The sequence below is a fragment of the Neopelma chrysocephalum genome, unplaced genomic scaffold (genome assembly GCF_003984885.1).
Source record: "Neopelma chrysocephalum unplaced genomic scaffold, ASM398488v2 Primary Assembly neopelma1_98, whole genome shotgun sequence".
Lineage (NCBI taxonomy): Eukaryota > Metazoa > Chordata > Aves > Passeriformes > Pipridae > Neopelma > Neopelma chrysocephalum.
This window is the reverse complement of record NW_020897761.1, coordinates 104,242-130,436: the sequence shown is the minus strand read 5'-3', so window position 1 is coordinate 130,436 and position 26,195 is coordinate 104,242. Positions and strand designations below refer to the sequence as shown.

Sequence of the window (26,195 nt, the reverse complement as noted above, 5' to 3'; positions counted from 1 at the left end):
TGTCTCTAATGCAGAAACGGCCCGATGGGGGTCTGGCTGTGGGCTCAGCTGTGTGAGCACCCAAAACCAGGGTGTCAAAGGGTTTTTAATGCGCTTCACTATTTGCTACTGCCTTTTCAGGGCAACTGGAGACAGTGGACTTGAACAAACTGAATGAAATTGAGGGTACCCTGAACAGTGCCAAAGACCAGATGAAAGACAGCGACTTGGACCAGAAAGTGTCTTTCCTTGAGAGAGAAGCCAAGAAGCAAGACGATGCGATACAGGCCTACAACAGGGACATTGAAGAGATCCTGAAGGACATTAGCAACCTGGAGGACATCAGGAAGACCTTGCCATCTGGCTGTTTCAACACCCCGTCCATTGAGAAACCCTAAGGGTGCGCTGGGGGTGGGGGGTGTTCCCCCCGAGCGGTGGTTCGGCTCCGGAGTGCCTTAACACACAGTACCTTCTCCAAATCCCCACCTCTTCGCTGCTCACAGCCACTGTTTTCTTGTTCAAATCAGGATAAGTTGAAAGATTTTTTTTTTATTTTTATTTTTTTTTTTTTGAGAAGCAAATTAAATATCCGTCTTTGGGCATCAAAGGGGTTTTTTTTATATAGATTGTTTTCCTGAGCACTCCGCCTTTGCCCCTTCCTCAGACACAGTTTCCCTTTGATTAGTGCAAAGATGAGAGATGCTCTGGACTCTTTATACTGTGGTTCAGAAATAACCATGTGAGCTGTACACAGCAAGGCAAAACTAACCCAACTTTCTCTCCGCTCTCTTCCCTTTGACTGTAAAATCCTCAGTCCCAGAGCTCTCTGTTCCTATGAAGGAAGGGGATGGCTGCCAAAGTATTACTGTAATGGCCAGTAAAGCTGCACTCTCAGATCTCTGTTCCCAACTTCTAACCCTGTGAATTTATTGTTTTCATCCTTACCTAGTGGCCAATCCGACAGCGTTGGTAGCCTTTGACAAAATAGCTGAAGCCTCTTTCTGAAATGCTTTCTGTGATGATGCATCGCTCTGAGGAAAAGGCAGCCTCTGATTGGAGCTCTTTGGGAAGATGGGATACTGGTGGAGTGGTGGGTCTTGCCAGCCCCACTCCTCCTCTGTGGAAAAGTTTTGGGTCCGGTCTGAAAGCTGCTGCCTGCTGGGTAGTCCAGACTGCCAGAGCGTGGAAGCCATCAGCTGCTTTCCCATCTGTTGCTACTGAATTGCCAGAGGATCTGGTTTTTTAGGCTTGGAATGTGTGACTGACAGATGAGTTTGTTCAAGCAGGACAGGTTTTGCTGAAGAGGAGGGCTGCCATCCAGAGAGCTCCGACAGCTGCACTGGCCTTCACGCCGAATGTCTTTGGGTGGGGAAGGAAGGGGGCACGTGAGTGGAAATGGGAAAAGTCTGTCTTTCTCCCCATCTTTTTCCTGAAGGAGGACAGTGGCATTTTTATATCTCCTGGCATTGCTCTGGCCTTTTGCCTGTTTTTAACCTGGCAGGAAGAGCTGGAATTTTCCAGTGCCCTCGTTTCTTTTTGCCTCCCGGTCACCGTAAAGCCACCGCAGCACAGGGACTTCAGGCCAGGCTCAGGTGGCAGCTCTGCATTTTCACAGCTCCCACCTTCTTCCCTGGCAGGCTCCCTCCCCAGGCAGTGCTTCCCAGCTGCTCACTGGTGCTGGGTGGGAGTGCCAGGGAGAGCATCCTCTGGGCTTCCTCCTTGTCTCCAGCCTGGCATCCCTCCCCCCCTCCCTGAGACCTAGTATATATCTATCCTTAAACACTATGCAACTTTGTATGTTTGCGTAGCGGGGAAGAAATTATTATCTGACACACACTGGTGCTATTAATTATTTCAAATTTATATTTTTTGTGTGAATGTGATTTTTTTTTTTTCCGTTTTTTTTAAAAATCATGATTATAGTGTGAGGAAGTCTCTCGTGTGTGCGTATGTGTGTGTAAATATACTCAGCCATATTTCCAGAGTGGCACAGCCTGGCCTCCTCCATGTGCTCTCCCCTGCAGCCATCAGGGTGCATGCACCATGTATCGCTTCTCTCTGTATCATTCCCTTGAAACTTGGGATTTCTCCCAGCTGGGCTCCTGCTTTCTTCCTTCTCCTGTATCCTCAGCACCCATCAATAACCACTTTGCCTGTCGGGTGGATGTCCTCCAGTCCTCCCTGCCAAGCCAGCCCTGCCCCACGGTGCTCGCAGCACCCCATTCCGTGTGCCTTGTCCCCTGGGACGCTGCGCCAGGACAGGGACAGGAGCTGTGGCTTTGCAGCTGGGCTGAGAGGAGCTGTAGCACGGCTGGGACGCTGGACCCAGCGCTGAGTGGTCGGAGAGCTGGACTTGGGGACATCCTGATACCACTGTGTGAGGCAGGAGGCTCGGTGCACCCTTGGGGACGGCACTGCTGGGCGGGGGGGTGATCCCGGCAAACCCCGCTCTTGTACCCCTTCCCTTAGAGATTCTGGCATTTACCAGCTTGGGATTTCCCTCCTGCCTGCAAACACACCTGGAGGAGAGCTTGCTGGCTCGCTGGCTGCTCTGGTCAGATGGCTGTAACCGCGTCACCTCTGCCAAGGCTGTGAGAAGAGCAGATGCGAAGATGCGCGCATGCCCTGGCTGACCTCAGGCCTAAGGTTTCCTGCTTTCTTCTCTTGTTTTTTTTTTTCTTGTTTTTTTTTTTCCTTAAGCTGTTTTTAACAGAATTTTATTTTTAAATAAAAGAAAAAATCTTTATAAGCGATCTCTTAATCACTACTGCATTACAGCCATTAATCATTGTGTAAGTCCAGTTATTTCTTTACGTAATGTGATGACGCAACAGCTGCTGGTGGAGTGCTGGGTGTCAGTCCCTTCATCACCTTGTTCCTGACTGTGGCCCCCCTCAGTACGTGCCTTCACTCCAGCTTTTTTGCCTTAATCTGTGGTCTTGCTGTCTGGGGCGGTGAACAAAATGCAACACTTGCAGTTTTTATGTATAAAACAGTATTTCTTATTTATAATAAAGTCTGAATATTTGTAACCCCTTATACCTTGGCATTCTTTCGAGTATTGCTTTTTTGTCTTTGGGGTAGGTGGAGCGGGTATTGATGGGGATGTGTCTCAGTTGCAAGATTCAGCTCTTGCTTAATTGGGTGACCTGTTTGAGGGTGGGGAAAAAGGAACAAGAAACTTGGAAATGCATTTGGTGGGTGCAGGTGGCCATAGGGATGATGGTTTCCCCCGTGTCCACTGCTCCATTGCCATGGCTATGATGGATTTTAAGCTGCTGGTTTTCCAGGACTTAATAAGATTATGCTGCTAGTGCTGATGCTGTTGGGGCTGCACTGTCCTCCTGGATAGCCCTGGGGATTTGGGGTGTGTTTTTACACTGTAAGAGTAAAATCCTTTTAGCTGAACATGTGGGAAAGGATGGGGCTCCTGGGAAGAAAAATTAAAACCCTGAAAAAGATGCTGAAATTTCTCACTAGGAACTGCCATAAGTCTGGACACTCTGTTGTTCCTGGATCCTGTCTACCACAGCCTGAGATAAATTTTATTCCTGAGTTAAGTAACTTTGTAAGGATGGATTACAGTGATAACAGACTAGGCCATTCTGCAATCACACGTGTCTTACATCTCCAGCTGGATTTCTGTTATTTTTCTCAGCAGAGGAAAATGCACATCTCATTAACTTGCATCAGAGCTAATCCCTTCTCAGCTGGTAAATTCTTCTCATTAATTTTTGTATTTCAGTTTGTCAGCTTTCAACCATTTATTCTGTGGTTGCCACTAATGAATTTGTTTTCTAAAATACTTTTTTTTTTAACTAGTCCTGCTGTGGGGCAAATTCCAGCTGGCAAAATCTGTCTGTTTCAGCTGGAGTGTAGGGAGCAGTCAAGGAGCAGAGAATTGGGTGGTGGGATGGTTCTGACCTTGCATGAGCTGTAGGTTGACATGAAGCCTCATACCATTTGGGGGCTAAAATACTCAGTTTAGGAAGCAAGTCTGTGCCCTTTATTGTATCTTCAGGATTTTATCTTCAGCTTTTTGTGAGCGTTGTCCAAATCTGTCTCAGAGGTGATCTTGGAGGAGGATGAGCCATGCAACCCTGTGGTTTTTAGAGGTGATCCTCAGGGATAGTGGAGGATGATGAAGTAAATACGCAGAAATCTGTCACAGGGAGGAGCAGACCCAGACCCAAGGGACCATGACAATGGTTTCCAGGTCACTAAAGTGTTTCACTGATGTTTTGAAGCCCAGGTAGAGACACCCTCCTCAGATATTCTCTGCGTGGGCTGTGCCCAACTTCAAAGTGCCTGAGGAGGAGCCCTGCCAAGCCACGCTTCTGTGGCTTTTTTCCTCCTCTAACTTCCAGTGGGTTTTCTCAGTGTCCAAGATCAAGCTCCACAGTCTCTTGTGCTTTCTAGAGAAGCAGGAGGCTGGCAAGGGGGGCCTGTGAGCAGATGGCAATGAGGAGGGCCTGGACAAACCTGAGCGGGGTTCCTTCTCCCTTCTGGGGAGAACAAGATATTGTTAGAAGTTAAAAAGTGCTGCGAACAACTGCCTGGAGGACACAGCTGTAGTGTCCATGTGGATCTGAGGATGGAGAGGACATACAGCTGTCACCCCGAGCTGGCAATGTTCTGTGCTGCCCATCTGACATGTTGGGCCACATTCTGGTTAGTTAATCTTTCTGGTTGGCTGCTGACCCGATACCTTTGGGTGTGTCCCCATCCCAGAAACATCAGGAATGCCATGTAAAAAATACCCCACAGAGCCTGGGCTTGGGGGGCAGTTGGATGGAAATGCCTTCCCTCATCCCTATCTGTGTCACCCTCACTGGTGGGGCAGGGCACAGGCGAGGCATGGCCAGGTGTGATGGCACTTCCTTGCTGTGCTGCTGCCCTGCCCTGCTTGCTCACTGTGACCCCCGGTGTCCCTGTCTGCTCCCTGCCTGCTCCCTGCCTGCTCCCTGCCTGCCTCTGCCCATCCCGGTGGAGCCTCTGCCCGAGCCGTCTCCGCTGCTTCAGGTGGCTCTGGCTGACATGAGGACTTTTTCCCAGGGCACCCAACTGGCCAAGGAGAGACTGAAGTCTGGGCTCTGTCGCTGCACTGGCATTTGGTGATGCCAGCACATCATGATCCCTGATTTTCCACACTGAGGAAATCCCAGAGCATTTCCTCCTGGAGAATGTTGCAGCTCAGACGGTCTCTTGTAGAGGGCAGCATGGGGACACCAAGGTTGCAAGGACACATGCAGCACCATGGTGTTTATCCGTCATGAGCCACCAAAATGTTTTTTTTTCCCTTAGTTACATCAATAAAACTATCGCTTCTGGGGTTTCACACACCTTATTACTTTGCTACCTGCAACCAACAGCAAAATTCAGATTGTTATGGAGATTCAGGCTGTCTTTGGAGTTGTTCATTCTGCCATGGCCACATCCTCGAGGACTGATGAACTTGTGAGCCCCTGCAGTAGCACTTCTTTGGCTCCATTGTGAATGGACACAGAACATTTTCTTGTGTTGCAGATTAAAACACGCGGGTTCTCAGTGAAGAAAAACTGTTCCATTGCAGTGTGTGATGACCACCACTACTCTTCATGCCTTCCTTTGCTTAGGCTTCTGCTCACTCTAAAGGTAATATTTCTGTTAACCATGTTTATATGAGACCTATTCTGGAGGGTGCTGCCATAGCAATGGGTTGTGATGGGCGACGTTTGCTCTGTGGAAGGTGGTGGGCAGCTGTTTGTTCCAGACCAGAAAATCAGGACCCTGGAAAATACATTTTTGGTGGTCTCATGGCATGTGTTCTTGTGGTTTTCAGAGGTGATCTTGAAGGAGGATGAGGCACGCATTCCTGTGGTGATCCTGAGGGATGGTGGATGATGACAAGGTAAGAGTAACCTAAGTAAATATGCAGAAATGACTGAGGAGCAAGCTGTGTCAGCGCCTTGTTTGCACAGTGGGGTGAGAGGTGGGGTGGTAACAGTGAGATAGAAGGGATAACACGGAGGAGACAGATAAGGGAAAAGCTTCCTGATGGCAAGAGCTGGTTTTCCAAGAGAGAAGTCAGCCCAGGGCTAGGTGAGGTCCAAGGGAACTGCTGTACACTACACGCTGTTGGAGGAGACGAGCTTCCTGAGCGGAGGATTTCAGAGGTAGGAAGGACACAGGAGAGGTGTTTCAAGTAAGTGAGGTACTTTAGAGCAAAAGGGATTGTGTTTCCTTAAAGGAATAAGCGGATCCTAAAAACTGCTAAATTGGTGGGAACACCATAAATAGTTTTATCCCACTTTAAAAAAAAAACAAAACCAGATAAAACAACCTTGGGTGCCAAAACCCACCGTGCCACCATCGCATTCGGGGAGCTGGTTTCCTTGTCGTGGGCTATATTAAGATCCAGCAAGTGAAATGAAAAGGAAACCGCCTGTTTATAAAAGCGAGTTGACTCAATCAGCAGAGGCAGGTACAGCTGGCGAAGGGAGGTGCAGAGATGTGGTGAGTTTGGGCTGGCTGCGCCCATGAGATCACCAGGAGGCACAGAGGAAAGCCCTCTGAGTCAGCTCCAGGTGTCTGGAGTGTCTGGAGGCTGTAGGGCTGTGTAAGATGCTCAGACTAGGACCTCGGTGTTAATCACCTGGCTCTGTCAGCTCTGCAATGAGCAGCACGGGTTGAGTTTGGATCCCTAATGGAGAAGGGGATCTAAAAAGGGACAGATTTGTTAGGTGTCTTCATTCCATCTAAAGGTGCTCATGGACCACTCGCAGTCAGTTGTCACAGTAGGTGTCCCGTGGCAGTAAGTAGGGGAACATGAGGGCCCATCCTTCCTGTGATCCCCTGGTGTTCTGCTTTTGCAGGTCAGGTGGATGTGCCCGTGTTTTCACTTATCCTGGTGTATGCAGGATGAGGAGGACTCCTGCCTCCAGATTTCTCTCTTCTCCCGTAGAAATCTTCATGTCCCTCCTGCAAGGCAAAGGTGACGAACAAGGTGGAATTGGCTCTCATGCCTCGTTTGGCTCACTGGCTACCCTTGAGAACAAAGTGCTGAGGGACCTGGGGCTGTGGAGCCTGGCATCCTCCTGCTGGCTCCAGCAGCAGCCTCAGACAAGCTTTCTCCCCTCTCTGTCTCCACTCCTCATCCTCCTTCTAGCACAAAAGTGGATGCAACTAGGTGAGCCAAGGACCCATCTAACCATTTTCCCCTTGGGAGCAAAAGCAGGTAAATGTGTGTGACGATTCCTGCCTCCACCCCATTTCTAGGTCTGGGGATTTCCTGAACTTGACACTTATCTGGTAAATCCCTATCGACCTGCTTTCTGAGCACTTATCCAAGCTGTCCTTGGGGATCATTTTGCATCGCCAGTCCCGCTGGTCACCTGAAATGAGCCCTGCTCTTGCAGGTTGGTTGACTTGGGCCTGGCTTGCGAGCAGACAGTCCCCATCCACCCTCCCCAGGCTTCCTGTGAGCTCATCGTGTTTCATTTCGCTCCCTGCGTGCCCGGGCAGCCCGGCCCTCCCCAGCCAGCCCCGGTGCCCTGCCCGCGGGTGGGATGGAGGTGGGCGAGTGGGACGGGCAGGAGGGGCGTCCGCAGGGGCTGCAGGTATATTTTATTCCCCTGCCCGTGAGCTATGAGCCCTAGGAGGGTGCAGGCAGAAGCTCCTCGGGGTGCTCTGTGGATGGGGCGGGCGCCCGTCTGCGCTGCCTGGGCTGGGCTCTCCTCGCTCGCGGTGAGTCAGCCCACGGCACACGTGCTCCTTCCTGTTGGGAGTGACTCAGGTGGAGCAGCCGATAAAAAACACACGGGAAAACAAGGCAGCGGGCAGCCCTGGTCGCGATCCCTGCGGACCGGGCGCCCTGGGCTTCCCCGGGCCGAGCCATGGCCGGGCGCTGGCTCCTGCCCCTCGCCTGCCTCGCCGCGTCCCTGCCGCCCGCAGCGCCCAGCACACGCAGAGGAGAAGGTGAGGCCTCGGCAGGGTCGGCCGGTCCCCTCAGACGTGCGGGAGTGCTCGCAGCTCTCTGCGGTGCCGGTACCTGGGAGCTGTCTGGGAGCACAGCACCCCGCCAGGTGCCCTCCCGCCCTTGGGCTTAGCGTTTCCTCCAGGGCTGAATATCCCACGAGCACTTTAACTTTGTTTTTTTCACCGGCATCCCCTTTCAATAAGTTATTTACGTGCAGTTACGTTGTTGCTCTCTGTACGAAGCCTTGCTGCTGGGGTGGCATGTGGGTGTGAGCACGAGCATCGCCCAGGCTGAACCAAAACCTTCCCCAAGCCCGGAGAAGCGCTGGAAGCATCCAGGACCCGGTTTGATGTAGCGGCATGGTCGCGTTTGGAGTTTGTGCAAGTCTGTGGAGCTCACAAGGTGCCCACAGCCCTGCTGCACCCCGTGGGAGACGACGAGTCTCCCGTGGTCCATTGATGATGAGCTTTCAAAATCCAGCAGATCCTCTCACAAGTGCAATTGTAGCAGAGAGTGTAGTGCAGGGAGGTTTGAGCATGTCCAGCTCAGCGGTAATTCAATAGCAGGGTTTCAGTTTTACTGGCCTATAGTATGTTTGGCAAAAATCAGGTTTTCACTTGTATTTTGTAAATACTGAGTGATTTTAATTCTTTTTTTTTCTGCATTACTGGTGTTCTGAACGCTACTGGGCTTGAAGTTGGATTTATCAGTTATCAGTTTTAAGTGTGGTGCAACAGGGGTGTAATAAGTGCTGAATAAATGTTTTGGTTTAGGCTTTTTTCTAAAAAAAAAAAAAAAAGAAAGACCTGTTTTGCTTTACATGCTACTTGAGTTAATTATTACCTCAGCCTTAATTACGTGTAAGTTTAAAAATACTGGCATAGATTCCTTTCCTCCTCCTTCCTGGCAGTATGTGGGAAACTGCTCCTTTTCCATGGACTCCTGAACCTATTTCTGTGTGTGTGTGAAAGTGATGGTCGATACAAGCCGTGTTTTTATGCTGCAGCAGATTTTCTGAGGGGGCTTGGTGGTGTAACTTAGTCTCCCTTGCTCTCTCTAGTCCCACCTCTAGATATAGGCTTGTAATTAGCTCATGTAATCCTGTTTTGCCTGCAAAGTGCTCAAGTCAAACTGGGTTCAGGTGTGATCCAGCAGAGCAGCAGAGTCAGGACACTTGTACTCTGATCCCTGTGGAGCTTTGTGTGTGGCAGCACAGGATGGCTGAGGGGATCTCCCAGGGTTCAGGGAAGAGCTGGAATGTGGAGGTCAGAGCTCCATCGCACCAACAAGGTGTTTAACTCAGGGTGTTAGAAAGCAGAAGGCACCAAACAGCAGGTTTTGGCTCCTGGTGTGGGGTATGTCCCTGCCAATGCTGATGGAGCCCCGGGCAGGTCTTCCTGCAGTGAGGAAGGAGTTGGGCAATGGGGATACCCAGACTTGGACAGCAGATTGGACAGTCTTCTGGGTCGCTGTCCCAAGAGCATGGAGCAGGGAATGGCTTGTGTTGATATGGAGGCTTCATTGCATGCAAAGCTCTGTTGATCTCCTGGTAGAAGGAGGGGTCTTTGTAGGCTGGCTCGTGTACAGGGCTGTTGGATCTGCTCCACACAGACCCTGCCTCATTTTCTGGTTTTGTCAATTTAAGAAGACAGTTTAAGAGGCCTGAAGCTGCATGTCTCCTCCTCCAAGCCTTTCTGATGTGGGAATTCATCTCGTCACAGCAATCAAGCATTTTTCATGCTTTATTCTGCTGGGTGGGAGCTGGGGGAATGATGTCCTGCTGGATGCGTTCCATGTACCTCCTGCATCCTGACGTAGCACTGAAGAAATCCAGCTGCAAAGCTTCTCCTCTGGGGAGCCTGCTCTTTTCCATGGATGATCTCAGAGCAGAGCCTCAGGGCACCTGGATATAGAAATGATCCTGTCCTCAGTTGGTCCTCATCTTCCAGCAGTTCCTACGTGCTCCACCTCTTGCTCTTGATAAGGATTAGCCTGCCTGAGCTCTCAGGTTTCCAGGAGAAGACCAGGAGCAGCCACACCAGTGGGGTGGTGGCACTAACCTGCTGCAGCATCTTAAATGGCTTTGGATTAGTGAGACCTGAGTCTGTGCCAGAAGAACTGGCTCCTGACGTGCTGCAGCCAGAGAGCAACACCTGAAAAAAGGTTTTCATTCCCTGGGGGAATGGTGCTCATGCCTGTAATTTAGCAACCCAGTAAATCCTCCAGATTACACAGAGGTAGGGTAGGGTGATGCGTGGGTGGAGTTCAACTCAGAGATCCTTATGGGTCCCTTCCAACTTGAGATCTCACTGCAGTGTGGAGGGATGGGAGTGGGATCAACCTCAAGTGGGATCTTCCCACAGTGAAGGTGAGCACAAAGACCTTGATAAAGTCCCATGCTGCTCCTCTTGGTCTGTATTGTCCACGTCCTTGGGTCACTGGTGATGCCCACTGAGGCTGGGGATGCTTTCCCATGCCCTGGGGGCAGGACTTCTGTGCCCACAGGTCCCCTTCCAGCAGGCTGGGGTGGCAGAAGGCCTCCTGTAGCTGGATCTCGGTCTCCTGGCAGCCAGGCTGTGAGGGAAGAGCCATGTTTGCCAGAGCTGGAAAAATCTCTCTCCCTGTTTGCTGGCGCATGAGGTCACCTCTGCTCTTGGCAGAGGCTGGGCTGAGTGCTTCTGTCTGGAATGTGGGTGCCGATGGGTGTGTGGGAGGGAGGGAGGGCGGCGCCCAGGTGTGAGCACAGGGCGCAGGAGCCTGTGCCTGGTGCTGGGAATCACAGCTGCAGAGGGACAGGGACCTTGTATCCTGGGGCTGAGCTGTGCCAGAAGAGCACTGGGAAGGAGGAGCCTCTGTGTGTGTCGAGTACAGGGCGCTGTCTGCATCCATGCTGCAGGTTTCTGCTTGCTTTTGGACTTCCTCCACCTCTCTGTGCTCTCAGGGGTGACCTGAGCGGGAGGTGGGCAGCTGGGGACCACCTTTCTTATCCCAAGGACACCAGCAGTGAGCAGAGTTCCTCAGAGGGAGGTCGAGGCTCCCGTGGCAGCATCAGGGTGGTTCAGAGCACCTCCTCAGCAGGTTCTGCGTCCCTGAGTGGTCCCTGAGGCTTTTTCCCTTGGGGTGTTTCATTCTCCTGCCTGTCTTTGCCAACCATCCTCTCAGCTGTGCTTGCTTTCCTCTGTGGCACTGAGAGATGCATCTGGAATAAAGGCCCTCAGGCTTAAACACTTAAATACTGGCTGCTGAGGCCTTAGATGAGAGGTGCCTTCAAGGGAATACCTGGACAAGGCAAGGGAGTGCTGGAGCAGGCATGTCTGGGGAGGTACCTGCCTGTCTGCTCTCCAGAGGGATTGCCTGTCCTGGCTGTAGTGGGAGGCAGAGTCTCATGCCTGTTCTTCCTGGCATCCATCATGCAGCGATGTGGGCAGCTGCAGCTTTTCTTCACAGGGAGGGTGAGGTGACCTGTGCCAAAACCTTTATTGCCAATCTCCCTCTTGGCTGGCATGCTTCTGCCGAGCACCTCAGATCACAGGCCACTCCCTGCATGGAAGAACTGGCTGGGGGGACCTGGTTGAAGTTGGTTGAGTTTTTCCTCCTGAACTCACGCCTGGTCAGAGGCTGGGTGAAACAAAACATAACCTCAGGGATCCTTCCCTTTTCCCTGAAGTCTCCAGTAAGGTTCCCCATGCTTTCCTCAGGACAAGATCTGGGGGGCTGTTTAATCATCTTTGCTTACTCAAAATCCTCATTGGAAGTCCCATGAAAGGATGAAGGACATCCCTGGCCATGCCACGCTTGGCTTGGGGCGTTTGTCCATCCTGAACCTTGTTGGCAGTGAAATGGGACATCACTCCACAGCATGGGGATGTGGAGCACCCTGTGGGCACTGGTGGCACAGGGGTGGCTGATGGACACAGACACATGGGGACAAGAGCAGAGGCATGGGGACAGGGCTTGTTATTAGCAGAGCGAGAAGGGGACATTTGCACCGCCTGGGCTTATTCCTTGGCCTTCAGGGTGGGTTTACAACTGGTACCCTCATCTCTAAGCATTGTTTGAGATGTCTCTCTGCTCTCCTCTCCTCAGTCTGCGACTGCAACGGGATGTCCAGGCAGTGTGTCTTCGACTGGCAGCTCCTGCGGGAGACGGGGAACGGGTACCGCTGCCTCGGCTGCCGGGGCAACACGGAGGGCGCCCGCTGCGAGCGCTGCAGGGAGGGGTTCTTCCGACGGCGGGAGCGGGAGTGCTGCCTGCCCTGCCACTGCCACCCCTGGGGTACGTGCACGACAGCCCCGAGGGCACAGGGTCTGCTCAGGGCTGGAGGGGGGCCTAAAGCACCTGCTGAGCACCTGGGCAGGTGAGGCTCTGGGTCCCTACACACCGGACCAGAGGCTACAAGACCCACCTGCCCTCTGGAATAATCACAGACTCACGGACAGGTTTGGGTCAGAAGGGACCTTAAAGATCATCTCCTTCCATGCCATAGGCAGGGACACCTTCCACTATCCCAGGTTGTTCCAAGCCACGTCCAACCTGGCCTTGAACACTTGCAGGGATGGGGCAGCCACAGCTTCTCACTGTGCCAGTGTCCAACCACTTTCATTATAAAACGTTTCTTCCTTATGTCCAATCTAGACCTCCTCTCTTTGAGTTTACAACCTTTGCACTTGAAATGCCTGTTGGTCTCTTGGTGGAGGAGGACCACTAGAAGCATCACCTGCACATCAAAAACAACTGGTCTTCAAGAGGACAGAGCAATGGGCTTTAAGGGGTTGGGATGGCACATATCCCCTTGGCTCCCCTGGTGCAAGGATGGCCTGGCAGCAGGACAGCTGCCTGTAGGTTGGAAGCCAAAGATCCTGCCATGGCCCTCAGCCCCATGGGTTCCTTGTAAAGGCACCAAAATCAAGTTCCAGTGATGTCTACTAGCAGAGGGTCTGGCAAAGAAGAAAAAATTCCCTAGACTCCATCTTTTTCTTCTCGCTGACCTTTAGAGTAGGGAAGAGGATCCTTGTCCTGGGCATCCCTGCTGGGATTTACCTCCTCCAAGTCTCCCAGGGAGACTGGAGCAACTTTTAACATCCAGACCTGGTGTCTCAGCCCTGTGTGGGGATCTCAGGTGGGGACCTGTCCCTGGGGCTGGATTGCTGCTGCAGTGATGGTGTGGTGCTTTGCCCCCCTGTCCCATTGGGCCCATCCTCACCTCTCCTTCCCCTCTCTCCGCAGGCTCCCTCAGCCCGCAGTGCGACAGCTACGGCCGGTGCAGCTGCAAGCCCGGCGTGATGGGGGACAAGTGTGACCGCTGCCAGCCGGGATTTGAGTCCCTGTCCGAGGCCGGGTGCCAGAGGAGCGGGCAGTGAGTGCTGACCTCCCTCAGTGGCACGGGGACAGCCGGAGGGCCGGCCCCCAGAGCTCTCCCAGCACCTGAGCTGGCTGAAAACACCCCGTGCAAGGGCAGAGTTTGTTTTGTGGCAGCACAACGACGGCCTTGAGCCAACCTTGCTGGGAGAGAGCAGGCTCCAGTGGGGCTGGACTTCCATGCCAGCCTGCAGAGCTCACTGTCCTGCAACAGCACCAAAATCTGAGCTTAACCACACACTGAGGCCATTGTCTTATTACCCAGATAATGCCAAACAGGTGACAGCCAGGTTTGGCCATGTAAAACAGAACCTGCCCACCGTGGGCCTGCCTGGTGTTGGTGCTGCTCACAAGGAGATGTGCCTGCAAAAATAAACCCCTTCCTTTGCACGATGGCCTGTTTAAATACCTTTAGTAGCGTTTCTTCTCTGACTTCCTCAGTGCTGTGTCCTCTTCTTCCTGCCCTCACCCCACTGTTGCTCCTCTGGGGCCGCAGGCAGGCAAAGGGTGTGGATGAGGGGGGCTGCCTGCAGCTGTGCTGCTGTGCCTGGCCTTCTGCAGCTTCCCCGGGGTGCTGCTGCCTGTTGGAGCTCAGTTGGGGTCTGTTAAACTCAGCCAGGGTTTATGAAGCTCAGCAGAGCTTCATGTTGCTCTTGTGAGTGGGTCAGGTGCTCTGGGGTGTGCTGGGGTGGTAGCACTGGGCAGTCTCAGCCTGGTACCCACAGCACTGCAGGTTTTCCTTACAGAGATGGCTCTGCTGGTTATTTTTCCCCTTCCAACATGGGAATAGTATCTAGGGGTGTTTCTCTGCTCTCTTCTGTGATAGCAGGGGGCACTGAGCTCCCAGGCTGAGCTGGAAATCCAGGTTGAGGTTGCTGCTGTCCCTGTTGCAGGAGCCTGCAGTGCGAGTGTGACCCTGCCGGCAGCTCCGGGGACTGTCGCTCCGGCCGCTGTGTCTGCAAGGCGAGCGCTGCCGGGGAGCGCTGTGAGAGGTGGGTGTCAGAGGCTGCTGCACCACTGCACGGCACGACCTCCATCTCCCTGGCAGTGCACAGAATCATAGAATCCTGGAATGGTTTGGGCTGGGAGGGACCTTGAAGATCACCCAATTCCAAGTCCCCTGCCATGGGCAGGGACACCTTCCACTAGCCCAGGTTGCTCCAAGCCCCATCCAGCCTGGCCTTGGACACTTGCAGGGATGGGGCAGTCACAGCTTCTCTGGGCAACCTGTGCCAGGGCCTCAGCACACTCAGAGGGAAGAAATCCTTCCCAATATCCCATCTAACCCTGCCCTCTAACAGTGGGAAGCCATTTGCACATGCCCGTCTTGCCATCCCAGCCCGGCGATGACCTTGAACCCTGGCAATGGCCGTGTTGCACAGTTGTCATTAAAAGAATGGTTATGTTGACCAGTAGAAAGAGAAAATGAACTCTACCTTTGTCACCTTCTTGCATTTTCCCAGGTGCAAGCGACACTTCTACAACCTGGATGCCAGAAACCCCATGGGATGCTCCCCCTGCTTCTGCTATGGGCACTCGGCTACGTGTGTCAGCGCGGACAACCACAGCGTCCACAACATCACCTCCACCTTCCAGCAAGGTCAAGCCCAAGCAGGACATCCCCATGACTCCTGGGGGTGTTTGCCAGCCCTTCTCTTTGATGTGCTGGAGGAGTTCCCTTGTTCATAGCCCTGCTGGGAGTCAGCCCCAGGCTGCACATGCTCCTTGGGTCCTCATCCCACCTGCCCGTGGCTGCAGCACCCCTGCTTTGATGGGTGGCATGAATTGATTGCAGGCAGAAGTAGGGTGTAAGGTTTGGGGGAGCACAGGCTTCATTCAGCATGTCTTCCCTGCCACTTGGAGGAAGCCTCTGTGCCCATCCAGGCTGTTTTACAGCTGTGTGGGCACAGGGATACCTGTGCTGCCCCCTCAGAAGCTGGGGGTAGGAAGCTGGAGGGCTTTGATAAGATACAGCTGAAGAAACTTGCTGGAGTCCTGGAAACGCTTTCCCTGTCCCCGCTGATGGCTCCTTGTTGGTGCTCCAGGTGCTGAGGGCTGGCAAGGTGTCCATGAAAACAGCTCCCCAGCCCAGCTCCAGTGGTCCCCACGCCATGGGGATGCCTTCATAGCGGCGAGGAGATCGGAGCCCATATACTTCGTGGCACCTGGTAGGTGTGGCATCGCCGGGGGCAGAGGTGACGATGAACCCTTTGCTTGGTCTGATCCCATGAACTGAGCCTTTAGGAGGAAGGCAAGATTTTAAGCCTTTAGTTTTCCTTTCCTTCGCTTTGCAGCAAAATTCCTCGGGAACCAGCAGCTGAGCTACGGCCAGACGCTCTCCTTCGATTACCGCCTGGACCGAGGGGGCCTCCAGCCGTCTCCACACGACGTGATCCTGGAAGGAGATGGCCTGAGAGTCACTGCCCCCTTCTTACCCCAGGGGGAGGTACTGCCCTGTGGTGTCAGCCACACATACACGTTCAGGTAAAGGGCGAGGCTGGGGTGTTTGGGGTAGGGAGGAGCAAGAACGGCTCCTGGATTCAGCTGTGATCCCTTGGAGGTGGCAGATGGTGGCCTGGTTTGGGCTGGATCCACTTCAGGGGCGTCTCTCCTGGATAAAGGCGTTACTTTGTGAGAGGGGCTGTAGAAAATCTGGCTTGAGATTGGGCTGGGTACTTGATTCAGGGTCAGTTGCATGGGTGGAGGTTGTTCCTCAAAGCCCTGAGCTCAGGAGGGAGATGGGCGAGGGCTGCCACGTTTTCTTGTGGAGGCATCTTGTTTTCCTGAAACCGGTTCCACTTCTCCCCTCTCCCACGGCAGGTTGGACGAACACCCGAGCAGCAAGTGGAGCCCGAGGCTGAATCACTTGGAATTTCGCAGGCTGCTGGGAAACCTGACAGCCCTCTGGATCCGAGCCACATTTGGGGAGTACAGTAAGTGCAGGGAGAGCTTGCAAGCACAAGGTTGGCATCTCCTCATTGCTGGAGACACCAGCTCTCCAGATGGAGACACCTTTGCTAAAAGGTATTGTAAAAGTAATAATAATGATATTAAGTGCCCTACGGTGGCAAAGTTAAATTATGAAGAGATTGAGGAAGGTGGCAACAGATTTGGCTGTTCCATTTGCCCATGGGCATTGCAATAGGATGTGTAACCCGAGCAGGTCCTGGGTGTGGGGGTCTTGCAGGTGGAGCTGCTGTCCCCCACGGGTGACTGGCTGTACCTCCCTCCAGGCACTGGCTACATCGACAATGTCACCCTGGTGTCGGCACAGCCCATCCCTGGAGTCCCTGCTCGGTGGGTGGAGCGCTGCGAGTGCCCGGCGGCGTACGGGGGGCAGTTCTGTGAGAGATGTGCCCCTGGCTACCGCAGAGACAGCCCTGGCCAAGGGCCCTTCAGCATCTGCGTGCCCTGCAGTTGCCAGGGGGGAGGAATTTGTGACCCTGACACTGGTAAGAGGAGCTGCTGCCACCACGCAGTGCTTGTAGGGTGTATGGGAATGCAGGACGGCTACCTGTGTCCCAAGAACTGAGCTGGGGGGGTCGGGAGCACTGACTTCGCAGAAATTTCTTCACAGAAAGAGTGCTCAGACTTTGGAATGGGCTGCCCAGGGAGCTGGTGGAGGTCCTGGAGGCATTTAAGGAAAGACTGTACATGGCACTTGGTGCTCTGGTCTAGTTGATGTCGTGGTGCTGGGTCACAGGTTGGACTCGATGATCTCAGAGGTCTTTTCCAACCTAATTGATTCTGTGATTCTGTGACTCAGGGGGCTGGAATGTAGGGGACCATCCCAGAAAAACTCCCCAGAGCCTAGAAGTGCTGCACCCAGATGTTTTTGGATCAAATTGGGTGTAGATGATGCATACTGGAGAGAGAAAAAAGCATCTCCTGCTGCCCTGATAGCAGTAAACTCTTCTGACTTTTTGTTTTAAAGTTACCCTGACAGTGCCTCAGGTTGGATGGGGCTCTGAACAACCTGGTCTAGTTGAAAATGTCCCTGCTTATTGCAAGGACAGTAGGACTGGGTGACCTTTAAAGGTCCCTTCCAACCCAAACCATTCCATGATTTTATGTGGTGCATGGTATGGGCAGGTGTGGGAATCTTAGGGTATCTCGTGGAGGATGCTGGAGTGTGCTGCAGTGGGTGGAGGGGTGGAGGGTGTCCCACCAGGGCTGTGAGTAAACTGCCCTTAGCTGTACCCTTCCTCCTCCAGGCGAATGCTACTCTGGAGATGAAAATGTGGGCAGCAGTGTCAGCTGCCCCTTCGGCTCCTACCACGACCCCCGGCAGCCACACATCTGCAGGACCTGCCCCTGCGGCCACGGCCAGGGCTGCTCCGTGGTGCCAGGCAGTGAGGAGGTCACCTGTGACCACTGCCCTCCTGGAGCTGCTGGTAATGCCCTTCTCCTTGCTTCCGCTCTGCCTTTTCCCAGAGCTTCTACCCTCTGTGCAGGGGTGCTTGGAGCTGGGTGGATCCATCCCATCCTCTCTGCCCCGCTTGCCTGAGGCACTGCCACTCCTTCCTGTGACAGGGTGCTTCAGCCCCAAGGGCTGTGAACACACACATTGCCCCACCCCAGGAGAGGTTCTCATCTAAACACAACGTGGATGGAAAAAGGATGGGTGGGAGAGGGAGGGGAATAAAAAACAGGGGAAAAAAACAAATAGGAAATGACTTAGCCAATGTCAGCTGTTGCACCCAGCTTTTGAGAGCCTGCCTGTTGTGCTGGCTGTGGTGGTGATGAGGGCAGAGATGCTGTCGTGCCAACTCTGATGGGTTTCTGTGAGGCAGAAGCAGCGAGGCAGCCTCTGCCTTGCAGGCACGAGCATGAGCTTCTCATCTCTCCTTTCCCAGGGGACAACTGCGAGTACTGTGCCGATGGTTATTTTGGGGACCCGGTGGCTTCCCAGCCCTGCCAGCTGTGCCAGTGCAACGGCAACGTGGAGCCCAACGCCGTGGGGAACTGCGACCGCCGGACCGGGGAGTGCCTCAAGTGCATCCACAACACCGCCGGCTTCCACTGCGACCGCTGCAAGGACGGCTTCTTCGGGAACCCGCTGGCCCCCGACCCCGCCGACAAGTGCAGAGGTGAGACCTGGGCACTGTTTGAGCAGAAAAATCCGTGCCCGAGTGCTTGGTGGGAAGGGGGATGCCACAAAAGCCAAGGCTAGAAAGTGGGAGTGGAGAGCAGGAACCAAAGCAGGGAGAGAGGGTTGATGAAAAGATGTGCTGAGGCTTGAGGTGGGGACAGACTCCTTTGAACCTGTGTCTCTCCGACCTGCAGCCTGCGCCTGCAACTCAGTTGGTGCTGAGCCCCTGAAGTGCAGGAGCGATGGGAGCTGCATCTGCAAACCCGGCTTTGAGGGTCCCAACTGTGAAGAGAGTGAGTGCCCAGCTTGCTACAGCCAGGTGAAAGCCCAGGTGAGCATCTATGGCAGTCCCAGGGCCCCTGAGCATCAAGGGGTGCAGTGATTCGTTCACCCTCAGTGTCTCCTCATGTCCTCCTCAAGCATCTCCTGGTGGAAGTGAGGAGTGATTTTGAACTTTGGCTTTGTACCCCATTGAAGTGATCCCTTGTGCCCCATCCAAAAATGGGCCCTCATGTTGCTCTCCGTTCTCTGACTGGACTGTGGACCTGGTTCCCACCCTGGTCTTTCCCCGTGGGTTTGGTGTGCCACTGGCTGATGGCCTGGTCTGTGGTTGCAGGTGGATCTGTACCTGCAGCAGCTGGCCGAGCTGGAGCTGCTTTTCTCAGGGCTGCAAGCTGGTGGTGGGGCCCAGAGCCAGGAGCTGGAGAGGAGAATGCAGGTGGCTGAGGAGATGCTGCGGACCATCCTCAGGGAAGCCCTGAGCCTGCAAGGTACCACCCACCCACTGCCCTGGAATGGGGCCATCTGGGCTGTGTTGGGGAGAGTTGTGCTGCCTGTGCCCTTCTGCTCAGCAACGAGTTTCTCTTCAGCCTTCCTCTTTCTGTCTCACCAGCTTCTGACAGGTCTCTGGAAGGCCGTGTGACCAGGATGAATGGGCAGGGTCCCAGCTCCCAGAGCCGCTTGGGCGAGATCAAGGCAACGGTGGAGAGGCTGAGGTCTCTCGGGAGCCAGTACGAGAGGCAGGTGCAGGAGACCCGGCAGCTGCTGGAGAGAGCGAGGATGGACCTGGAGAGCAGTGGAGCCGCCCTCCGCCGGGTGGTAAGAGCATCTACATGTGACACACTCCTAGTCTAGCTCAGGGCTGGGAAAAAATGCATGCAGAGAGTAAGGATTTAAGGAATTGCAGATATTATGTTTGTTTTGTGAGTGTAGGTGTTCTGGTGGCCCTTTCCGTGCAGCCTGGATGTGGAGAGGTGCTGGCAGGGGTCTTTGGGGCTGGTGGAGGTTTAACGTGCTGCAGTTGCCTCTTTCACTGCTGAGCTGAATGGAGAGCAGAGAAAAGCATTCACAGCTCTTTGCCTCCCTCTCTCCTCAGAACATTCCTGCTTCAAGCCTTCCCGGGGGCTCAAATCAGTTCTTGGTGCTGGCCCAGGAGGCTCTGAGATTGGCCAACAGGTGAGTTCCTCCTGCCATCAGCCGAGAGAGAGGGGAGCGGGACTGAGATCCCACTGGGTGCCCAGAAGGTAATATTTGGGGGGGTCCTTGTGAACCCACTGGGCTGCAGCTGCCAAAGCCTCTGTGCCAGCCCTGGAACAGAGGAAGATGCAGCTGCTGGGCTGACTTCACTGCCCTGTAGAGTTGTCCTCAGCTGCCTTTGAGGGTGGAGTTGGATGTGATTTAGAAGCGTCTTTGTGATAAGAGTTTGACCCAGGTGTGTCCAGTTGGGACCAGCAGCATCTGCCTCCCCTCTGGTGCTTCTCTACCCTTGAGAGACGCAGGAGGGACAAGGAAAATACAGACCTCTTTCGCAAACACTCTGCGCTTCCTGAGAGGGTGCAGTCCAGCATCCCTGGATACAACAATAAAGGAAGTTGGTGGAGAAAACCTAGGTGGGAAAGGTTTCTCACTAGCCCCGCTCTGTCCTTCTCAGCCACGCACAAGCAGCCAACACCATCGAGCAAGCAGCGCGGGCGGCGCGGGAGGACGCGCGGCAGGCGCTGGAGCTGCTCCGCACGGCTGCTGGCGGAGAGGCGGCTGCCTCTGGATCCCTGCAAGGGCTGCTCGGGAAGTGAGTGCGGGCTGTGCCGGCCTGTGTGTCACGGGGGGGGGATGTGGGAGGGAGGAGAGGGGTGGCCAAGCACCTGTGTCCCCTTGGCTGCCTCCCCATCTGAGCTGCGGAAATGTGTGTGTTCGGAGGCGGGACTTGCTGGGACTTCAGTCACTGGCACATCTGAGCGGCGGAGATGGAGATTTGACAGCTCTGTGCAGCGTCTGCTTCCCACCACACAGACCACGGTGCTCCCATGGGACTGCCAGCAGCTAAGGGAAGCTGGCATGTCTGTGAAGAGACTCCGGGTGGGGGGAGTCTGTTCCACATGTGGTTGGAAATCCGGGCTGGGTTTAGCCCTGTGATTCCTGTGTGGTGGGCTGGTGCCACTCCAGAGCCCACCACAGTGGGGCTGCGATTTCGCACACCACTAGTGGGGTGCAAGCAACAGCCCTAAGGGAAGCTAAGAAGCTGAACTGGGATGTGCAGGAAGAAACATCCATTTGTAGGGCAGGGATTAGCAGGAGCCCATGTTCAGCTGTGTGAAACACCTTTGGTTCCTGGAGCAGGAGTAAGGAGCCAGTGGATGCCCTGTTTGGCTGAGGGACTGGGATGCAGGGGGTGTTTGCAATTGGTTTTTCCTGCATGATAAATCTGCATGGGGCCTTGGAGAGCATGAACAAGTCCATGTAGAAGGCAGCAATAACGCTGGGGTGGGGGGTTGGCAGCCTGGCTGGTACCAGGCTCTCCAGTCCCGTATCCCCGCAGGTACGAGGAGCTGCAGTCGCTGGCTGGAGGCCTGAAGGCTGATGCTGACGGGATGGCCTCCAAGGCAGACAAGGCTTATCAGGGCAGCCTGGTGCTCCTCAGCTCCCTGTCCCGCCTGACGGAGACCGACATCGGCTCCTTTGAGGTGAGGGCTTTGTGTCTGTGGAACCTTTTGCTCTCCCTGACACCCTCCCCACTACCCTGCCAGCAGCTCATCCCTTCCCAGGGCTCTATCCCCATTGGAGAGCCATCGGATATGCATCTTCTCACTCTTTTGCCCGTGGTTCCCGGGGAGCGCTGGGGAGATGCTGGGACCCCATCGTGTCTCTTGTTTCAGGGGGAGGCATCCCGGCTGAAGCAGGACACCAGTGCTCTGCTGAGCCTGGTGGACACCTACATGGCCCAGTACAAGCAGCTGCAGAGCCGCACGGGGCGCTGGGAGGAGGAAACCAAGGAGCTGCTGCGAGGGCAAGAGGGCGAGAGAGCGGTAAGAGATTGGCTGGGGGGCTGCGTTGTCCTCCAGGAGCTGGAGCTTTGGTGGGATGCCCTTGGCACCACCACTGTCCCAGTCTGGTTGTCAAAGGTAGCTCTGCCTGCCTGGAGCAGGACTGTGCCCTGTCTTGGAAACGCAGCCTTGGGGTTGGTCTTCTGAAGCCTGTGGGAGACCTCCCTGTGAGCACGGAGCTGCTGGTGCAGGATCTCACCTGCACACCTTCTCCATGTGAGGCAGGTTGAAGACCTACTCCTGGAAAGATTAGAGCTAAGATGACTCAGGATGGCTGGAGCTGGTTGAGGAGCCCCAGCACAAGGCTGTGCCAGCAGATTGTGGTAGCCTTGATTCAGGGGCAAGAGCAGGCATTTGGGAACAGGCTGATGGGTCTTCTCCTCCAGTCCAGCTCCTCCCGGACTGCTCTGGGCATGTCCAATCCTCCTGTACTCTGTCCTTCATCCACCTGTTGTGTCCCTTTGACCTGTTGCAGAAGCTGACACAGCTGCTGTCCCGAGCCAACCTCGCCAAGAGCACAGCCCTGCAAGCCGTGAGCGCTGGCAATGCCACCTTCTACCAGGTGGAACAAATCCTGAAGAGCCTCAGGGGTAACATCCTAGAAACCCTTCCCTTGCCTTTCCACGTGGGATCTCACAAAGGTAGTGCAGCTTCATTCCCACACGTGTTTCTTCCAGAGTTCAACCTGCAAGCAGGTGACAAGAGGAGGGAAGCTGAAGATGCCATGAGGAGGCTGCCCATTATCAGCAGCATGGTCACCAGTGCCAGGGAAAAGACAGACCGAGCCGAAGCAATCCTGGGCAGCGCTGCTTCCGAATCCAAGGCAGCCAGCAGCGCTGCAGGGGAAGCGAAGGAGATCACCACGGGGATCCAGGAGGTGAGAGCAGGCTCCAGTGCTAGTGCTGGCAGAAAAGGGTTTGGAAGGAAAAACAGTGGAAGAAGAGGAGATGGTTAGCAACTTCATGGTGGAGCTGATGGGTTGACTTTTGGACCTGCTGCATTGATTTCTGGGCTAAAGTTTCTCTACAGTGGGTCCTGCAGGTACCAAAGTTTGGCTGTAGATCAGTGGGTGTGCAGCTCTCTGCAGGCACGTTTCTTCCATGAGGATCTTTGTGGCATCTCACTGTAGCCACCTTTCAGTGACCAAGGGGATTTTTCCACTCCCACAGCCTGAGCCGCTGGCAGGCTTGTGAGGTCCCAAAATTGCTGCTTGTGGGTTCAGCTCCCAGATGTGTGTTGTAATTCCCCAGGGATTTGCTGATGTGTGCAGGAGGGGTTGAGCCATTGCTGTAGGAACAGCTCTCTGAAACAACTGGTGGGAGAACATGAAGGATACAGGCCAGTGTGCGGTCATTTTGGGTCCCTGTAGAAGGAACCAGTTTCCACCAGCTCCGCATTCCAGTGCACCTTTTGGCCGTGCTCTGCCCCTCTGAAAGTGCCTTTGCCTTCCCCAGGAGATTGCCCAGCTGAGGGTGGAAGCCAACCAGACGGCCGATGGTGTCCTCGCCCTGGAGAAGGCAGTGGCTGCCCTGCGGCGCGAGGCCAAGGAAGCGGATGATGAATTTGAGAGGAAGCTCTCGGAGGTTGAGGCGGATGCTGCTGTGATACAGGAGGTGGGTCCCCGTCTCCCTTGCCTTGTCCCCATCCCTGTTGCCTTTTGGGCTCAGTTGCACCTTACAGCTGCTGCCTTTCCTCCTTCAGACAGCTCAGGAGGCTCAGAGGGTCCATGACAAGGCTGGCCAGGCAGGGGTGGCCGTGCAGGAGACGCTGAGTGCCCTGGAGGAGCTGCTGCGCCTGATGAGTAGGTTTTGTGATGCCACTGCGGGATGTGGATGGAGACAGGTCCCCCCTGGGGTCTAGGGAGTTTAGTGGGATGCTGGCCTCAGGTAAAGCCTGAGGACAGGCTGGGCATCAGGGTGGAGATGAAGTATCTAGAAAGATGTAGTCCTCAGCCTCCATCCGTGCTTTCTTAATCCTTGTTTTCCTTCTGTTCCACAGACCAGCCTGGCGCCGTGGATGAGGATGGCCTGAAGCAGCTCGAGATGAATTTTAGCAAAGCCAAAACCAGAAGCAACCAGCTGAAGTCTGAGATGTCTGAGCTGGAGCAGACAGCCATGCTGCAGAAGGCCCGGGTGCGGACGCTGGAGAGCAACATCGATGAGATCCTGGCCGATATAAAGAACCTGGAGGATATCCAGAGGAATCTTCCTCCAGGCTGCTACAACACAAAAGCCATTGAATTGCCATGAGTAAGCTCTGGAAAGGCTGCAGCACCTGCCAGGCTGAAGGCAGGAGAGCCTCCCCAAATCTGGCAGGACTGGCTGCGTTTGATTGTGTTGAACTGATCCTTACCCTCAATTTCAGCGTGGCAGATGAAGCTCAGTGTCACGCTGGCCCTGGAGAGTCCCTAATTTTTCAAAGTGCTCCGTCCCTCGCTCGTGGGAGGAAGGAGACGCCTGGTTTGTGAAGGTGCTACTGGCTGGAGAACAGCCCATTCCTACAACATTTCTCTGAGGTGCAAGTCGGCGTTGCTTGGTGTCAGCCTTGGGAGTTTGCACGGTTCGGAGCCTGAAGTTCATGACTGAGGGGTTTTCCACCCTCCACCCCCTGTGGATCCCTTCTCCCAGTCTGGCACACACGGCCTCTGTCCTTACTTTGGACACTGCCACCACCACCACCTCCTCCTCGTGTTCTCAGTGAGGTTTTCCTCACCATCAGTAGCTCAGCGAGCGGCATGAAGAGACAGATGGGAGAGATGAGTTTTGAGCTGTGGTGCTGGTGATCCTTCCTGTGGTGTTCTCCTCCCAGCGTGCCCATTCCTCACCTTCCTGGGAGTGGTGCTGACGTGGTTTTGCTGTGGCTTAGAGCTCTGGCACTGATGACCATTTTCACACAGCTGCAGGTCTTCCACGGTGCTTCTCAATGAGGTGGTTACTGTTTGCTAAAGAGGAGGGAAAAAGAGCTTCCAGGTGCCTTTGAGCTCACAGTGACGTGCTGGATGGAGGACGAGGAGATCCCAGGCTACCAGGGGCTCCTGAGATGGAAAGTCTTTCCTGCTTTACCTGCTCCCTTCAGCCAGGGGGAGTACCCCTATTCTTTCTCCCACACTTTGCAAGTCCCAAAGCCCCTGAGGGGTGGTTTTCCTGTCAAAGCTCCTCCTGGGCAAACACAGGTCTCCTTACCACCTCCTTACATGCTCAAGCACAACCTTTCCTTACAAGACCGGTCCCTTTGGTACCAGGCAGCTTCCTGGGTGTCCCAGAGCCCAGGAGAAGGAGGGTGATGTCTCCAGGGCTCTGCAGGAATGGGGGCTTTCTCTAGGGGTCTGCAGCTGTGAGCTCTCATGTCTGAGAGCCCTGTCCCATCCCACTGCAGTGTCTGTGCCCCAATTTGATTGCTGTAAAAATATTGAGGATGTCTTGAATGTGTTTCAGCCTCTGTTTTGGTGCTGCCTATGCCCCCTCTCTCCCTCCTGCATGGTGCTGGATGTTTCTCAGAGGCTCAGGTAGTTCTCCACAGGGGTTTCCCATTGTACATCTGAGCAGAGCTCGGAGGGGCCAAAGACCCCAGTGCTCCCTTCACCACCTGTGGCTTTCCCGTGGGTCCAGATCCATTTTGACACCACTCCCACCTTCCTTTAGATGTCATGCAGGGGAAAAAAGATTCAGGGGAAAAAAATTGCTGCCACATGCTGTAAGTCAGCTCTGCTGAAGCCCCTGGCCTGTGTGGTGGTAAAAGAGGAGGTCCTGAATGATGGAGGAGGACTCTATGGGGACTCAGCCCTCCTTATTTCTGATTCTCTGATAAAGCAGCATCTGTGCTTTTGCTTAATGATATACCAAGTATTATGTGTGCCTTACACTTTTATTTAAGTGAGATGTACTCTAGCCCCTGGCATGTCTTCCTTCTTCTGTTGTACTGCACAGGGACAGGTATTATGGACCTGGCTATTTTTCCATGAGTTGAAAGGGAGGAGGTCAATAAATGATGAATACTTTTGGCTGGGTCTTGCCTCTTGCTTTGTTTTCTCAGGCTCCTTGATTTAGGGGGGTTTGGCCATGGGTTATCCCAGCCATTTGCTCTCTTTATCCTGACTCTGTCTTGGGGCTGTTTTAAAATGACACCAGTAACATTTTTGTTTTGTTTTGTTTATTACATAATTTAAACATTTTGCTGATAAAGTTTTTTTTGTTAATGACTGTTTTTTTTCATATAGCAACAGAAAATAAAATAAAAAAAAAAGGCTCCAAAACTTTTGACAAAGGTGAAATCGGTGGCATGACAACTTCAACCCCTTTCCCTCCCCCCTTTATTTGTTTTTTCCCCCAAAGGGCGTTTGAAGTTCATTTCTCTTTCAGCAAATTGCACTGTTTAAAAGTGGAGGTTCAAAGACCAAGACCCACAAGCTTCTTCCCACCCCTCCCCTGCACCCTGCAAACCCTGATCCTCACCTCCCTGGCAGTCACGTGGATCATCACAGATGATTATT

General features: G+C 54.0%; 2 protein-coding genes across 2 annotated transcripts in view; both read left to right on the top strand.

Moving 5' to 3' along the window:
• The window catches only part of LAMC1 (laminin subunit gamma 1), a 63,003-nt gene extending 62,417 nt beyond the window's left edge, over positions 1 to 586 (top strand). Inside the window, exon 28 of the mRNA XM_027694864.1 lies at positions 121 to 586. Coding sequence (XP_027550665.1) covers positions 121 to 377 — 257 coding nt within the window. The 3' untranslated portion in view covers positions 378 to 586. The remainder of the gene's footprint in view (positions 1 to 120) is intronic.
• A 7,267-nt stretch (positions 587 to 7,853) lies between these two features.
• Positions 7,854 to 25,711, top strand: LAMC2 (laminin subunit gamma 2). The gene is made up of 23 exons (XM_027694532.1): positions 7,854 to 7,935; positions 12,023 to 12,211; positions 13,163 to 13,292; positions 14,188 to 14,286; positions 14,758 to 14,894; positions 15,340 to 15,462; positions 15,589 to 15,778; positions 16,115 to 16,227; positions 16,528 to 16,746; positions 17,509 to 17,688; positions 18,151 to 18,384; positions 18,581 to 18,717; positions 19,003 to 19,156; positions 19,279 to 19,484; positions 19,762 to 19,841; positions 20,317 to 20,454; positions 21,202 to 21,346; positions 21,539 to 21,688; positions 22,182 to 22,296; positions 22,384 to 22,583; positions 23,161 to 23,319; positions 23,408 to 23,507; positions 23,705 to 25,711. Exons 1-23 carry the CDS (start codon positions 7,854 to 7,856, stop codon positions 23,953 to 23,955), a joined length of 3,531 nt encoding a protein of 1,176 aa, XP_027550333.1. The 3' UTR covers positions 23,956 to 25,711.
• The last annotated feature ends 484 nt before the right edge of the window (positions 25,712 to 26,195 follow it).